The sequence below is a fragment of the Aquarana catesbeiana genome, linkage group LG11 (assembly GCF_042186555.1).
Source record: "Aquarana catesbeiana isolate 2022-GZ linkage group LG11, ASM4218655v1, whole genome shotgun sequence".
Taxonomy (NCBI): Eukaryota; Metazoa; Chordata; class Amphibia; order Anura; family Ranidae; genus Aquarana; species Aquarana catesbeiana.
Window position 1 is genome coordinate 53,844,301 of NC_133334.1, and position 16,429 is coordinate 53,860,729.

The 16,429-nt window shown below is 41.0% G+C and overlaps 1 protein-coding gene across 16 annotated transcripts in view; it reads left to right on the plus strand.

Moving 5' to 3' along the window:
- LOC141112036 (ZP domain-containing protein-like) overlaps positions 1–16,429 on the plus strand; it is a 146,715-nt gene that overhangs the window by 93,206 nt on the left and 37,080 nt on the right. For 14 of the 16 annotated variants that reach the window (XR_012236500.1, XR_012236507.1, XR_012236509.1 and 11 more), the window contains 4 exons: positions 1,809–1,905; positions 5,326–5,509; positions 7,963–8,115; positions 10,455–10,586. Coding sequence is in view for 2 of the 16 variants with exons in the window: in XM_073604417.1 (XP_073460518.1) it covers positions 1,809–1,905; positions 5,326–5,509; positions 7,963–8,096 (415 nt within the window). In the remaining 14 variants the exon portion in view is untranslated. Of the gene's footprint in view, positions 1–1,808; positions 1,906–5,325; positions 5,510–7,962; positions 8,116–10,454; positions 10,633–16,429 lie in introns of those variants that run through there. The other 2 variants (XM_073604418.1, XM_073604417.1) reach the window with 2 other exon arrangements.

Here is a 16,429-nt window from a genome sequence, read left to right on the forward strand (position 1 = left end):
CAAAATAGGCCACTCACATTGTAGAAAAAACAAGCAGGCTCATCAATATAAAGACTTACATTATATCTTGCCAGGGTCTTTATATTGACGGGCCTGCTTGTTTTTTTTACACTTTTAGAGATGTTTCTCCTGTGCCTTATGGAAATAGATGACCTGCAGACAAAACTCACATTATGAAAGAAGATTTTGGCTCCCTGCCGCTATCAATCTGCTCAAGGAGAGAGCAGAGAGAGCTGCTGCACATCACAGGATGGGGATCAGGCTCAGGTAAGTATAAGGGGGGCTGTGGAGCTTGTGGCACAGAAGGTTTTTTACTACTTTATTCTAGTAACAGGACAGGGGAAGAGGAGGGGTAGATAAAAAGCATCAGCACTGAAAGTTTGGTGCTGGCTGTCTGGTATACTAATTAGGTAATTAAACAGTAGCTCAAAGAAAATTGCCCGATTCCCCCATCAACACAGTTTGTGTTGATGATGGAATCCCTCCCGCAGTGCTATTGTACAGAATATAATGATTACTGTTAGTGGCTATAGCTGCTGGCAGTAATCACATGCAGAAAAATCCAACAGGTTGTTTGTACCTAAGTAGATTGTTGCATTGGCTTGGGTACAATCAGCCTGCCCATACATGGAACAAAATTCGTCTGGTCTCAGCTGAACCGGCCCAATTTTGATCTATGTATGGCCAGCCTAAACAAAGTTGATGTCTGTGGCTGGAATTCCACTTTAAACAAATCCAAAACTGAAAATTACAAAAAAAACTTTATTTAAAGAGATTTTATATTTTAGCAGCAAGACCATCTTGGAAATAAAAAGCCTTTCAAATAGCCAGTCATGTTTCTGATAACTCATTGTATCAGAAAAGTGTATAAGTTACACGATATGGTACTCTTGAACCCACTAAGTTACAGATGGATACGTTGTCGACATTCTTTGTCTATGTCTTGAAGAAAATTCAAGAAAATTATGGAGATGATTATGATCATTATGTCAAATAAATCAGGAATCAGATGTATATCAACCACTTTATAATGGGTCACAATTACACCACTGGTATCCTGGTTGGATTGCTTTATGTAATGCTGAGGATCAAGAGAAAAAAAAAAATCAGACATACAAGGCAGTCTTGGCGAGTTAAATATTTGAGAGTTCCAATAGTACTGTAGATACTCCAAGCACTTCTGTGCCAGATCAGTGGCAACGACAATCACTAATGATCTCTGCATGTAACATGAAAAGCTATTTAGCCCTTTGAAAAAAATGGTACATCATTCAGTCCAGTTGCATAGCCATATGTGTCAAAAAGAGTACATCAGCCAGTCCAGTAATGAGGTTTCAACACTGGACACATTGGGGCTTCCAACTGACCAAGAAAAAGGGGGGAAGACTCACTTCACCCAGGCAGGCATGCCTAGGCAATCATTTCATACATTAGCTGTAATGGTCAAATGGGTCTTCCCCATGAGATGCCAAAGGGAGAGGAGCCTGACCATTGAAATGAATGAATGCTCAAGTGCTAAACGTGCCTAGTGCTTAGGCACGTTTACACGCGTTTAGGTGTGTTTGGCATTATTTCTGCCAAAACGCTCCTCTCCTAATGTGCAAGTGATGTTTTTTTCCCTGTCTCTAAATGCTTCTACCTCTAAACACCTGTAAACATCTATATGTGCATGGACATTTAGGCTAAGATGGAGGCAAAGCCTATAAAAGAGGCGTTGTTGAGTTGCAGTATTTATGAGGATAATAGTGTGGTCAGCTTTCATAATAGGATTGTGAAATGTTTCAGTTACATTGTTATTATGGTTGCAGGTGTATTAAAGATCAATCTTTAGTAACATACCCAGGATCAGCGAATGTATTCAGGTTCTCAATTGAAGCACCTTCAATTTTTCAAATCTATAAGCAGGTAAGTACATTTAGGATTCTGAGATACTTATCTGTAAAAACAGCACAATTTAGTCCCATTAATGGTATTTATAATGTGAATCTGTGGAGGGTGAAGGGTGTGATTGCAAATAAAAATTTTAGGCCTTAGTTCTCCATGTGCACCAAATGTTTAAGGATTGTGGTACGTTTCCTTTTAGGACTCGATCACACGGGCGTACAGGTCCTGTGAAGGGGCCATCTTCATCCATGCAGGATGCACAGGTGTTCTGTGAAGACCCATGCAGTCAGCCTGCTGAAATCAATGTCAGGCTGTCGGCTGCACAAACCTGCATACATCTCCACATGCATCCCAAAGTGCACAGACTGCGTGTGTGGAGAACTGTAAAGGTCCATACAGCTGCCGGCATTTAATTGATTTCAACAGGTTGTCTGCACGGGCCAACAGCAAATGTCAAAAGTCAGGTATAGGAACTGATGGTTGCAACATTGGAAAATGTGTTCCATATTTTTATTAATTTAATTTGTTTTTTAATGTAACATGAGCATGAAATATACTACACAACAATAAATATAACTCTGCGCAGCCTTCTGGGTTGCTGACTATAGTACAGATAGCAGCAGAGGGGAGGAGAGAGTCGGGAGGGGGTGCGGGCTGAGCTCTCTCCATTCTGTCTGCTTACAGGAGTTAAGACAGAACACAGTCAGATCAGACTGTTAAGGCATATTTTTGTCTTTGTGCTGTGTGCCGCAGAGGTGCCCTTTCAGGAAAAACTCTGCTCTAGGCATCCAAACCCCTGGAAATTTTCTGAAGACACACTCATCATTTACTATCTTTATATGCAGCGCTATATTTAGATGATCAGTGATAGTCTTCGTCTTGTCACCGTCTATGAGTTGATGTAGCATAGTTTGAAGGAAGGGAGGGAAGAGGGAAAAAAAAAAAGTGGAAAGGGAGGGATAAGAAGAGGGAGAAAGACAGTGAGGGGAGGTTAAAGGGGGGGGGGGGGGGGGTGAGAAAGGAAAAAAAGAAGATGGGGGAGAGGGGGGAAGGGAGTGACAGGGAGGGGAATAGGTTGACCCAGGCCACTCCTGCCTAGGATGTGATCAGAACTGTGAGATCACTAAGTAGAGGTCGAAAATAACTAAAAAAAAGAAGAAAAAGAGAAGCGTTATACAAAAACTTGTAATGCCATGTTGCTTCAGCACATTGCCATGATAGCTTGATATTCCTGGGCGGATTGGAAATGGGTCCAGCATGCCCAAATTTTGGAATAAGCATCCAGACGATCCTTCGAGATAGCAATCAACTCCTCCATTTCCACCAGTCTATTTAGTCTAAGATACCAGTCTTTCAGGAAGGGAGATTGGGTTTGTTTCCAAAGCACTGGGATGCACATTCAAGCAGCATTAATCATATGCATAGAAAGGGATTTGCCGTAAGGATGACCTAGTACAATAAAATGATGAAGTAGGTATTGAGTAGGGGAAAAGTCTACTTGAAATGTGAAAATATTTAACACCAGCTTTTAAACCTGTTTCCAGAATGGGAGATTCAGGGGGCAATGCCACCAAATGTAGAGCATGGTCCCGGTGCCCTCACCACACCTCAAGCAAGAGTCAGGTACCTGGGGGAAGATCTTATGTAAATAAGCCTTTGAAGTTGTGTTCTTAAATTGATTGTGCGAGCACTGGTCTTTATCAGTCTTTATCAGAGAGTGAGGAGGGGAGTTCCTTATTCTACGGATGCATTATGTGGGAAATGTATTCATACTTGGACTCTTAACAATAAGGAAAAAATGAACAATATCTGGTGTCTCTGTGGCAAGGTAGACATGCACAGCTTTTCAAAAGGATTTACTAACCTACAAAAAGCAGCCTTATGGGTCAGATCATTGATAAAGTGGCAGAGTTATAGATAGGACCGCAAGGGAAGTAAATTGTGGTGAGCTGGAGATGACAATTCCTCTCTGGTGCTGAAGGAGCCCTTAGAGAAGAATTGGTATGCCTTGGGGCGGGGGTCAGTAAAGTGAGAATGTAGGAAACCTCTAGTGGAATTGTTGCAAATAGCGGTCATAGGGCCTGAAACTGAGGATATAGTGGCAGTTTTGATGACTTCCTGGAAATAGCGCAAAGTAGAACCAATAAGCGGATGTGATCACGAAACATTTTTTGTGTTTGACCCTTCAGATAATTTTGCAAGACTTGTGATCGAAAGCTGTGTACTAACAATCAGATTATTGTATGATCGCTTTGAAAGTGGTATTTTTTTGTCCAATTTTCTCTAAAGCCTCGTATACACGATCAGATTTTCCAACAGGAAATGTGTGATGACAGGCTGTTGGCGGAAAATCCGACTGTGTGTATGCTCCATTGGACAATTGTTGTCAGATTTTCCGCGGACAAATGTTGGATGGCAGGTTTTAAAATTTTCCACGGACAAATGTGTGTTGTCTGATTTTCCGAGCGTGTGTACACAAGTCCGTCAGACAAAAGTCCAAAGTACAAACACGCATACTCAGAAGCAAGGACGAGCCAGAAGCGGTCGGTCTTGTAAACTAGAGTTCGTAATGGAGAATTTACATTTGTGACGCGTCAAATTATGAAATCTCGAAATGCAGCGCACAATTCTCTTCTTCTTTATTAGGATAATAATGAAGCTGTTTTGCTGGTGATACTGATGGAGTTATTGCAAACAAATTTTCCAAGGCTTTTTTTCTAGTGATATCAAGAAAAATATTATTATGCTTTTTTTTTTTTTTTTTTTTTTTTTTTTTTTTGGGCAAGTTACCACAACACCATTATCCCGTCGTTTTTAAGATCAAAGATACAACTATGTTGGTGTCCCTTGTCAATTTTACATTGTATTTTTTTAAAATTGTGCATTAAAAAAAGAAAACAAATAAAATTAGATATGATATCTGCCAATAGAACTTAACCAAAAAGTGCATTCTATGCATCTACAAATATAGAAAATATACCAAATCAAATCATTAGTCAACCAAAAAAATAATGTCAAAGCAATAACTCCAAGGCCAATAATAAATAACACGTTATCTCCTCCGATTCCACAATATGTCTGGGTGATGAACGGCCTTTCAGAAACGAACTGAATTATGAAATGAAAAGCGCGAATCAACACTCAACAAACTTCTACTAACACAAAATTAGCAGAAGGAGCCCAAAGGGTGGCGCTAAAGAGCTCAAAAACAACATAGTATGTCACTACGTTCGTATTTGTTGGCCAACAATTGTGTGGCCGTGTGTATGCAAGACAAGTTTAGACCAACGCCCTTCAGACAACAGTCCACGGTTTTGTTGGCCAACAATCCGATCATGTGTACGAGGCTTAAGAGCTGACCACGCTGTGAAAGGCAATGTTGATGTACTGTATCATATATCATATTATGTTACATCATAATGAATGTTTTTGAACTTTCAGGTGTTCATAAGCTCCTCGGTTATCTTGTGTAAGAAGATGACTCCAAATACTCGTTGCACCGAAGGCTGTACCGTAAACCCCTACAGAAACCACAGACGTAGGAGATCTCTAGTGAATGAGACTCAGCCACACGTCATCTCTCAGGGTCCTATTCACATGAAGGATGTGACTGTTGACATATCAGGTGAGAACAAGCCTAGCATGGCAAAATTTAAAAAAATCAGATGTATAGTTATAACGAGTTGTAAATACTGGAGGAAAGAAAAAGCAGAGGAAACAAAAAGGTCAGCTTCTATGATCCAAAAGAAACTTCCTGCATTCTTCTTTGTGTAAAATGTGCTGTCTATTAGCATGATGAAGTGAAGGACACAGTGGGCATAGATAAACAATTTATCAGGGGGGGCATTTCAGAGAGCCAGGAGGAGGTGCGGGCTGTGCTCTCTCATTTCTGTCTGTATACCGGAGTTAAGACAGAACACAATCAGATCAAACTGTCCAGGGTTGGATTACCCGCCCCATATCTCCATCCCACAATGCTCTTGTCCTGGCAGCAGAAATTGTGGTTAGGAGGTGGAATCAAATCCTGCACAATCTTGATCTGAGAGTTCTGTGTCATCTCCTGTGTTCAGACAGGAGGGAGAGGAGCTAGTGCGAGGAGAGCACAGCCCACATTTGTGTTAGAAGTTGGGATTTTGAGGGGAGAGGGATTTTTGCTAAGAGGGGTGATTTTAGAGTGGGCGGGGGGGGGGGGGGGGGGGGTTGCTAGAAATACAATTGTCTCAATGGGGAATGCAATACTGACTGAAAACTCATGATATAGGTATATGGTTGTACCAGGAAAAAAGATATAAATCCCCTATTTATTCCCATTGGCAGAGCTGCTTTAAAAGAACAGTATGGTCGCACCTTTTTGAGTATTTTTCTCTTTTGAAACACAAGAGTTTACTTTTGTTTGCCTGTGACCCAGAGTTGGCTGGTTGCGGGCTATTGCTTGCTATCATCTGACAGGGCAGAGCCATTCAAAGTACCTGAATGATCTTGAAAATATTGTTGGGTCCACCAGGCTGAGAGCCAGCTGCACCCACATATACAGTGGGTAAAATAAGTAGGGGCAGGATTGCTTTGTACTTACTGATAGATTTCAAGGGGGGTTGAATCGCGCTAAAACAGATTGGTGATCATACACATCATCACCAAACCAAATATTTAGAACTAAGTGAAGAGTTCCCCTTTAGTGTATACATAATATACAAAACACATGTCAAATGAATAATTAATCCAAAAATAAAATGTTCAAAGTGATAATAAAAAGTCCATGTATAAAATATCTTAAAAAAGTTCCAAAAAACATAAATTCTTGCTGTGAGAAGAAAAAAGCGTGCTTGCTCCACCACCGTGAAATCAGACTGGCCGCTTACCAGAAACTCATGATCCCCGTTACAGAGGATCAGAGAAAGCTGTTTGTTAATACTGCTTCGAACCACGACCAATGGATCAGAGACCTTATACCGAGGTGGGACATCAAAGACTGCAGGGTCAGGCTAAAGATGTTCACACTGACAGGTACTCAGACATCAGCCCACAGCATTGCAGATATGGTCATAGAAGAAAAAAAGGCTCCATATAGTGTAAAATCATTGACTTTATTGGGTAAGTAAAAGGTTAAACTCACATGTTAGTAGACAATAGTAGGCATGTAGTGTAGTCTGGAGTGCCAGCCGGAAGCTCACAGACAGCCCGTCCTACTGGGTACAACAGCAGCAATGGGAGGTGACGAGAACACGTCGCTCTGCCCTACGCGGCGTTTCGTGATAGAGTCACATCATCCAGGTGCTTTCTCTGATTCCCTGTAACGATCGTGAGTTTCTGGTAAGCGGCCAGTCTGATTTCACGGTGGTGGAGCAAGCACGCTTTTTTCTTCTCACAGCAAGAATTTATGTTTTTTGGAACTTTTTTAAGATACTTTTATATCACTTGGGTGATTTAGTTTTTATACATGGACTTTTTATTATCACTTTGAACATTTTATTTTTGGATTAATTATTCATTTGACATGTGTTTTGTATATTATGTATACACTAAAGAGGAACTCTTCACTTAGTTTTAAATATTTGGTTTGGTGATGATGTGTATGATCACCAATCTGTTTTAGCGCGATTCAACCCCCCTTTTTTCTCATTTAATTTCACTGTGTTTGTGTTACATAGATGAATCGCGGCTATAATTGTTATTGTTTATGTATTTCACCGTAGCACAGTTATTCCCCTCATTTTTCTTATCTCGGCTTTCAATGCCTTTTTGCATCTCACTTTGCATCTCACTCTTCATGTGTTAAATAGTTTTTCTCTGTGTCATTCCATTTTATTACACATAATTTATTTTCCAAACTTATTTGTTTTGATTACTTTATATGTATGGATTGCATTTGTTGTTACCAACATGTGGTAAAAATTTCATGTCAATAGCACCTTCAGAAATATATTTTCCTAGAAAAATAGTGACGTGTTCAATACTTCTTTTACCAGCTGTGTATATTTTGTTTTTCTTTTGGCTGATGTCATAATTACCAAACTAGATGTTAATGCTGTTAACATTGTCAGTGTATCTCTTGATATCTATTTTTCATTGTTTCTGCAGCCAATGTAATGGAATCCTCGTCAGGAAGTAAGACCACGGTGGTGGCCATTTCTGTTTCGGTAACCGGAGTAGTGGCCACTTCTTTGGTAATCGGAATAGTAGTAAAATGCTACTGCTTGGACTCTTCAGATTAATGTGTTATGCTATTCTAAGGTATCTAACAGGTTGTAACTAACATCAAAGTTGAATAAAAGTGTTTCTAGTAAACGCTTACTGTACTTCTGCACTTGTGGTGCTGAATGCCACTGAAAAGAAGCCAAAAAATTGCTGCTAGCAGAAATCAACACTTCCAGAAGTGTTGATTTCCTTGTCCCCCTATGTACACTGTGGTTCTTCCTGCTGACAGGATAAAAAGTATAAAAAAGGGGAAGAATTATGAGCTTTGGGTCGGTGCTGTCACTTAAAGTATTTTTAAAGCCCAAACATTTTTACCTTAATGCAATAAGGTAAAAATGTTTGGGCTTTAAAAATACTTTAAGTGACAGCACCGACCCAAAGTTCATAATTTAATAATTTTTTTAGACATTGGTATCGCGTGGGAGCCGCCAGGCCCGGCACTCGCTAGTGAAGAAACGGCACGGAGGGCCATTTCTTCACAGTGCATGCGCCCATTACATCATCGGTGCAGTACAAAGTAAATATCTTCAAAACAGTGCACGTTTAGGAGATATTTATCTATAAGTCTTATTATAAGCTTACCTATAGGTACAACTTGAAAATGGAGGTAACCTCTTTAAAGAATATTTTAGATAACAGGACAATATATACATAGTGAACAAGAGCCACCACTGCTGCTTGTCCCCTTAAAAAAGGTACAAAACACTTTATTTAATCGTGCAATATAGGTTCTTCCCACATACACTATATTGTCAAAAGTATTGGGACACACATGAACTTTAAAGGAATCCCAGTCTTAGTCTGTAGGGTTCAATATTGAGTTGGCCCACCCTTTGCAGCTATATCAGCTTCAACTCTTCTGGGTAGGCTGTCCACAAGGTTTAGGAGTGTGTCTATGGGAATGTTTGACCATTCTTCCAGAAGTGCATTTGTGAGGTCAGGTACTGATGTTGGATAAGAAGGCCTGGCTCGCAGTCTCCTCTCTAATTCATCCCAAAGGTGTTCTATACGGTTGAGGTCAGGACTCTGTGCAGGTCAGTCAAGTTATTCCACCCCGAACTCGCTCATCCTTGCTTTGTGCACTGGTGCGCAGTCATGTTGGAACAGGAAGGGGCCATCCCCAAACTGTTCCCACACAGTTAGGAGCATGAATTTGTTCAAAATGTCTTGGTATGCTGAGGCCTAAAGGATAACTCGACTTACGTGGGGAAAAAAGTAGCAAATAAAGAAAAAGTAATATAGCGTATACAATTGCGACAAGTCATATTGTTATTGAATGTTATTCCTTTTCAATCTGCAGCCGCTGTAATTTTCTGAAAATGCAAAATGTGTACAGAATACCCCACAGAAACATAATTTCTTGCTTGTGTGATTGGTTCACCAGTTTTCCCAGACGTCTGCCCTAAGATACAAGTCAGATTTCAGACACCCCCTGCAACAACAAAAATGTATTTTTTGGAGAGATAGACGTGATTCCAATAGGAAATCACATCTAAAGGGATGCAGGTGAAGCAGCTTTCCCCATTGGAGCCCTGTAGGTGCACAGCTGATTGATAATTATGAAACCACTCCCATTAGATTCACTTTCCCACATGGATACAGACAAACACACAGGAATTTCTTCAGAATAACAAAAGGTAGAAATCTGCAACAAAGTTTGTTAAAATCCTTGTAATGTACATAGATCACCCAGAGGGGAATATTTTTTTTCTCAACAAAAGTGGAGTTACACGTTAAGAGTTCCCTTCACTGGAACTAAGGGGTCAAGCTCAATCCCTGAAAAACAACCTAACACCATAATCCCCCCTCCACCAAATGATTTGGACCAGTGCACAAAGCAAGGTCCATAAAGACATGGATGAGCAAGTTTGGGGTGGAGGAACTTGACTGGCCTGCACAGAGTCCCGACCTCAACCCGATAGAACGGGTTAAGGTCGGGATGAATTAGAGCAGAGACTGTGAGCCAAGCCTTCTCATCCAACATCAGTGCCTGACGTCACAAATGTGCTTCTGAAAGAATGGTCAAACATTCCCATAAACACACTCCTAAACCTTGTGGACAACCTTCCCAGAAGAGTTGAAGCTGTTATAGCTGCAAAGGGTGGGCCAACTCAATATTGAACCCTACGGACTAAGACTGGGATGCCATTAACGTTCATGCGCGTGTAAAGGCAGGCTTCCCAATACTTTTGACAATATAGTGTATATATATATAGGGCCACAAGGGCATCTTAGCCCATATACAGCAAACTGAGTGGAACAATTAGAGCCCAAATATACAGAACTATGCAGTAATTTATAAACATGATGCTATAGGTTTTACCTTTATATTTATTGAAAACCTTCTTATCATAAGTAATACATTTACATTGCAGGAAAAGCAACAATATGTGCCTTGTATGTAGAGGAACATGGACATGTCTCTAATAGTAACTTTTGATCCATTCTCTGGAACCGACTGAAAGGGATGTTCCTCTTCCATTGTGGCTGATGGCAGCTTTTATGACGTAAATATGAATTTCTTGCCTTTTATTAAATACGTTTTGAAAATTATATTTTCCTGCCTTTTTCATCCGTAGACAGTACTAGATCTAAAAAGAAAACAAGGAAACCAGGATCTGCTATATATGTAAAATTGATATTAGATGAGTTGGCATTGCAATAAGACACAAAGGAGAATATACTCTCCCACAGGCCATCCCAGGTGACTATAATATTGTCAATGTAACGATCATAAAACACTATGTAGTGTCACTCCCAGTATCCCATAAATAAGTACGCACAACCTGGCACAAAATCAGTAATGCATAGCTAGTTCCATCATATCTTTTATAAATGATTTAGATGTTTGGGTCTACCAGCTGAGGGGAGTTCTTATGGATGCCAGTCCTACAATACTTTATACACACAAGCTGTTCAATCTCTCTGATTATATTTTCGAATGGATTATATTAGCCGCTAGGATTGCTTTTACACAAAACAGAATTGGTAGCTATAAAAACAATAGTATATATAATAAAGTGCAGCGCTAAAATATAAACAATATAAAATATAAAATTACAGGCCAAATAAAATAAACAATGTGGTTAGTAAAATAAACTATAGTGAAATGTGAGACAGCAAAGGACCACAGTCTATGATATATGAGGTAAGTAGAGGTCTTCTCCAAGAGTGGGGTACCATGAACCCTGGGGGGGTGGGTAGACACTCAAATGGTAAGGCGACCACAGATGATAGAGCACGTAAATCTTCAAATTAAAAAGAGTTGGGTACCCTTACCAGATCCGTAGGACGCACATGCCGTATAGCAGTGCGTCAATAGAGCATAGGGGATGGTCTTCCGAGATGTCCAAATGAATGTTGTCCTGTGGGTCACGGTCGCCAGTGAAGAGTAGCCGTCTTGAACAGGAGTTGAGCCACTGTCACGCACACCCTTCAGTATCACAGCGGGATGGTCAAACAGGAACAATCCGGAGTAGTGCCATGGAGGAAGAAAAAAAGGCACTCCACATGGTGTAGGTCAAAAATATAGTTTTATTGGATAAAATCCAAATAGGCTAAAAGTGATCACAGACAAATAAAATTGGCAATGTGGGAAGCTGGAGGCGCCTACGCGTTTCGACTACACAGTCTTTAACAAGGGCATAAAGCAGCCTCCCCACATTGCACTTACTTATAGACTGTAAAAAAACTAACAAATTAACCGGGACCGACCCCATCATGGCGGAACCGGAAGTAGGAATTTAATACCATCATTAACATTCATAAACAATGTATATTTGGTATGAGATAGCATGGCTTATGGACCAGAAATGTGAGAGGGGATCACAGCATATATGTTTGATAGTCATACATCACACAAAAACCCCAGGTACTGTAAAATCCATCCAGCCTGCGTTCCAGGCCTCACATCCACATTGCAGAGGGGGGGGGAGGCAGCCAGCAGCCAATCCGCCGCTGGTGTCTCATCCACCCAACCGCAATGAGCCTGCGCGCCAAGCCTCGCATATAATAGAGGAATCAGCCGGCCGACAAAGGCTGACGTCAACCCTGCTGCACGAAGGGTGCGTCAGGACCAATTGGCTGCTGGTGGCGAGTTAACTCCCACATGGGAAGCTTGTGCTCCACTCCGTACATGCGCAGAGGGAGCGGGCCCGCTGTGGAGACATCCTCGTCACGCCCAGCTCCTAATGATTGGCGGTCGTCTCCGACGCAGCCAAACCACGCCCCCCTGAATCGAGCCCCATCGTACTACACGGCAGCAAATGCCTGGAATATCTTAAGGTGTCACCCAAGTAGTCACTTTGGCACCAAGGTACATAATGTTCATAAGGGTTGCCCGAAATAGATAGTTGGACAAACGGGGGGATGGAAGTGATGATTAAAGCGGGGTATCCATGTCACTCATCTCATTTGGCCACGGCACAGTAATACGCGCTCAAGCCTCACCAGTGAGTGCAGAGCGATGCCACAGTGCTGGCCTGAGAGGGTCCCTTCCCTCTCAGGCCGGCACTGTGGCACTTGTCACATTTTTGTCTTGTTTTGGTTTTGGGTAGCGCAGCATTTTCCTTTATCTTAGCTATAAAAACAATACCAAGATATTGCCTGTAGCTGCAGACATCATCCCAGTATAACCACTATATGTACGTTAGCCGGTCTTAAAGTGGTTACTATTTATTAACATCTTGATATTTATTAAGATTTCTGTGCACAAGCTCCGCAAATGCATGTGTTACTGCGTGCACTTTAATTGATTTGCACTGCCGCACAAATTAACCGCTTGCCGACCAGCCACCATCATTATACTGCGGCAGGTTGGCACGGCTGTGCGAATCGGCGTAGGTGTATGTCGGCCACTTTAAGAGAAATAGCAGGCACCATGTGGCCAGTAGCCACGATGTCCGCCGGCCACCCGCGATCGCTCCACCGAGAGCCAGAACCGGGATCTGTCAATGTAAAAATACAGATCCCCGTTCTGACAGGGGAGTATAGCGAAGCGATCTCTCTCTGCTCTCTGTCAGTCCCCTCCCCACCACAGTTAGAAACACCTCCTTAGGGTACACATTTAACCCCTTGATCGCCCCCTAATGTTAACCCCTTTCCTGCCAGTGTAATTTATACAGTAATCGATGGCTATTTTTAGCTCTGATTGGTGTATAAATGTCACTGGTCCCAAAAAAGTGTCAAAAGTGTCCGATTTGTCTGCCGCAGTCCCGCTAAAAATTGCTGATCACCACCATTACTAGTAGAAAAAAAAATATAATAAAAATGCCATAAATCTATTCCCTATTTTGCAAACACTAACTTTTGCACAAACCAATCAATATACGCTTTTTGCAATTTTTTTTTATCAGAAATATGTAGAAGAGTACATATTGGCCTAAACGTTTTTGGGATATTTATTATAGCAAAAAGTAAAAAATATTGTTTTATTTTTTCAAAATTGTCGCTTTTTTTTATAGCGCAAAAACTAAAAACCGCAGAGGTGATCAAATACCACCAAAAGAAAGCTCTATTTGTGGCAAAAAAAGTACATACGTTTTGTTTGGGTACCGCGTCACACGACCACGCAATTGTCAGATAAAGCGACGCAGTGACATATTGCAAAAAATGGCCTGGTCATTAAGGGGGTAAATCCTTTCCGGGGCTGAAGTGGTTAAAGCAATGTGCGCAAGTGCATGTGTGTGTGTTAGAGTGCACAGAGTTCTAATGTGAATGGGCCCTTAGGCATTACTTCTTATATTTTTGGGTCATGTTATAAAAACTATTTTTAAAATCAGAAACACTGACTTCTATGGTGGTAACTACTCAGCTGCCTTTAGGTAAGGTAAGCCATGAATAAATAAAGCACTCACAAACATAAACACATTATAAATGGAAAACATCAAAACATAAAGTCCATAAAATAATTGAAAAGCTTCAAATCTGCTGTGCAGAAAGTGCAAAAATGTGTCAGAAATTTTCAGGCGTAAAATACAGCAAACGCCGTTCCTGGCGTTCTTTCCAAGAGACCGGAAGTGACGCAATCGTGCCGGAAGTTGCGTCAATGCATTTCGCCCTCCTGCATTTTGGTCCTTTGATGACGCCCTGTGGGAGGGCGAAATGCATTGACGCAACTTCCGGCGCGATTGACGTCACTTCCGGTCTCTTGGAAAGAACGCCAGGAACGGTGTTTGCTGTATTTTATGCCTGTTTTTAACTTACGTCTGTAAGTATGCATTCCCATGTGCAATAAAACCTGCTCTTAGCTGTACTTCACTATCAGTCCATCTTTTTCATTTTGGGTACCTGTTTATATGGCTGAGAAATCATCTTAAAGAAGTTTGTGACCATTCTAAAGAATTTTCTGTTATCAAGTTTCAATACTAAATCTGCCATCTTTGGATATCATCATAAGTCTGAAGTGACCCTCAGACTGAAAAGCTGGGGGTCGTTGTGATCCGGTGAGTGGGGACACATGTGGGGGTGTTGCGGTATGCCTGAAAATTTCTGAAACATTTTTGCACTTTCTGCGCAGCGGATTTGAAGCTTTTTTTCAGTTATTTTATGGACTTTATGTTTTAATGTTTTCCATTTATAATGTGTTTATGTTTGTGAGCGCTTTATTTATTCATTTACTTTGTTCAAGTGTCTAGCACTTTGTGTATAGCAGCTACATTCACTATTTATCACTTCATTTGTTCACCATCAGCGCGAGTATATATATATATATATATAGAGAGAGAGTATATTTTTTTTTCAAGGTTCCCCATGAGACATCAAAAATAGCTGCATTACTATACATTTAGACCTTAATAATCATTGCTAAATATGACTCTATAGCTAACAAGTGGCGCACTAATAAGAACTAGTTCACACCACATGCAATCCAGTGCATTTGTTTCTGAATCAAAAACGCATGGAAAGTACTTTATATGGTTTCCAATGGCATAGTTCACACCAGTGCGGTCAGTTCCAGGGCGTTCCATATCCAGAAAAAAAGTAGAATATGCTTAATTTTTCCTGCACTGGACTGTACTGGAACGCAGTAAAATGCATAAAAAACTAACTGGAACGCATCAAAAGTGCACTGGACCCTAGTATAGTAAAAAAAAAAAACAGGAAAAAAGAAGAAAAAAAGCACCTGAAATGCATCTGGAAACGCACCCAAAACACACCGGAACGCGTTAAAAACGCGCATGCAAAAACGCATCAGGAACAGATCTGGAGTGTGTTTTTGTGGTGTGAACCAGCCCTTTAGTGTATATGACAACCTGATCCGATTATCTTTTTCAACCCACCTACTGCTTCTCTATATCTCAGCATAAATCATAAAATTAACCAAATACTACTAATGGCTTTAAAAAAAAAAGTAAGAAGACTGCAATGTTTCCTTTATTTGAATGTTGTATATTGTCATTTGAAAAAGCTTCCAGGTTTTATTGTCCAAGCTTAATTGAATAAACTGATGTTAGAAGCTGATTGGCTACCATGCATAGCTGCTCCACATTTTGCACTCTCCAGTTTTAGCAAATCAACCTCATAGTGCCTACACTACAGACAAATGTACTTGAATAAATAATATATAAAAGTGTCATGGTGTATTCATTTTAATTATTTAAATCTGGATTTCTTAACCTTTACAGTTCCACAAAACATCCCACCTCTACTATTGCTATCCCCATCAGCCCCACAATGGCTTTAGTAATACCCTTGCAGGCTGCCGTTGCGGCAGAATTGACTGCCGAATGGTGCCTTGAATTCCTCTATAGGGATGAGCTTCGTGTTCGAGTCGAACCCATGTTCGACTCGAACATCGGCTGTTCGCCCGTTCGCCGAATTGCGAACGATATGGGCCGTTCGCGCCAAATTCGTGTGGCGCGTCACGGCCCATAATTCACTGCGGCATGGCAGTGCATTGCTTGCTGATGATTGGCCAAGCATGCACTATGACCCGCATGCTTGGCCAATCACAGCGCCGCCTGAACAGAGAGCCATAATTGGCCAAAGCCAAGGAGGCTTTGGCCAATTATGGCTCAGGGGATTTAGTACACGCCCCACACTATATAAGGCCGCCTGCACGGCGGCCCTGTGTAGTGTGTGTTCCGGCGTTCATTGAGAGAGAGAGAGAGACAGACAGTGTCATTTGATTTGAGTTAGATAGATTAGGCAGAACAGTCAGTTAGCTGCACTTACAGTGTATTGTGTATATATATGCATCCCAGGTGTTGCATATATATATATATACACTGTATTCAGTTTAGCTAGATCCGTTCCTGTTATCTTCTAGACTATTTACATTTAGTGCAGTGCGTCCTGCTCACAGTGTTCAGCTAGATCTGTTCCTGTTATCTTCTAGACTATTTACATT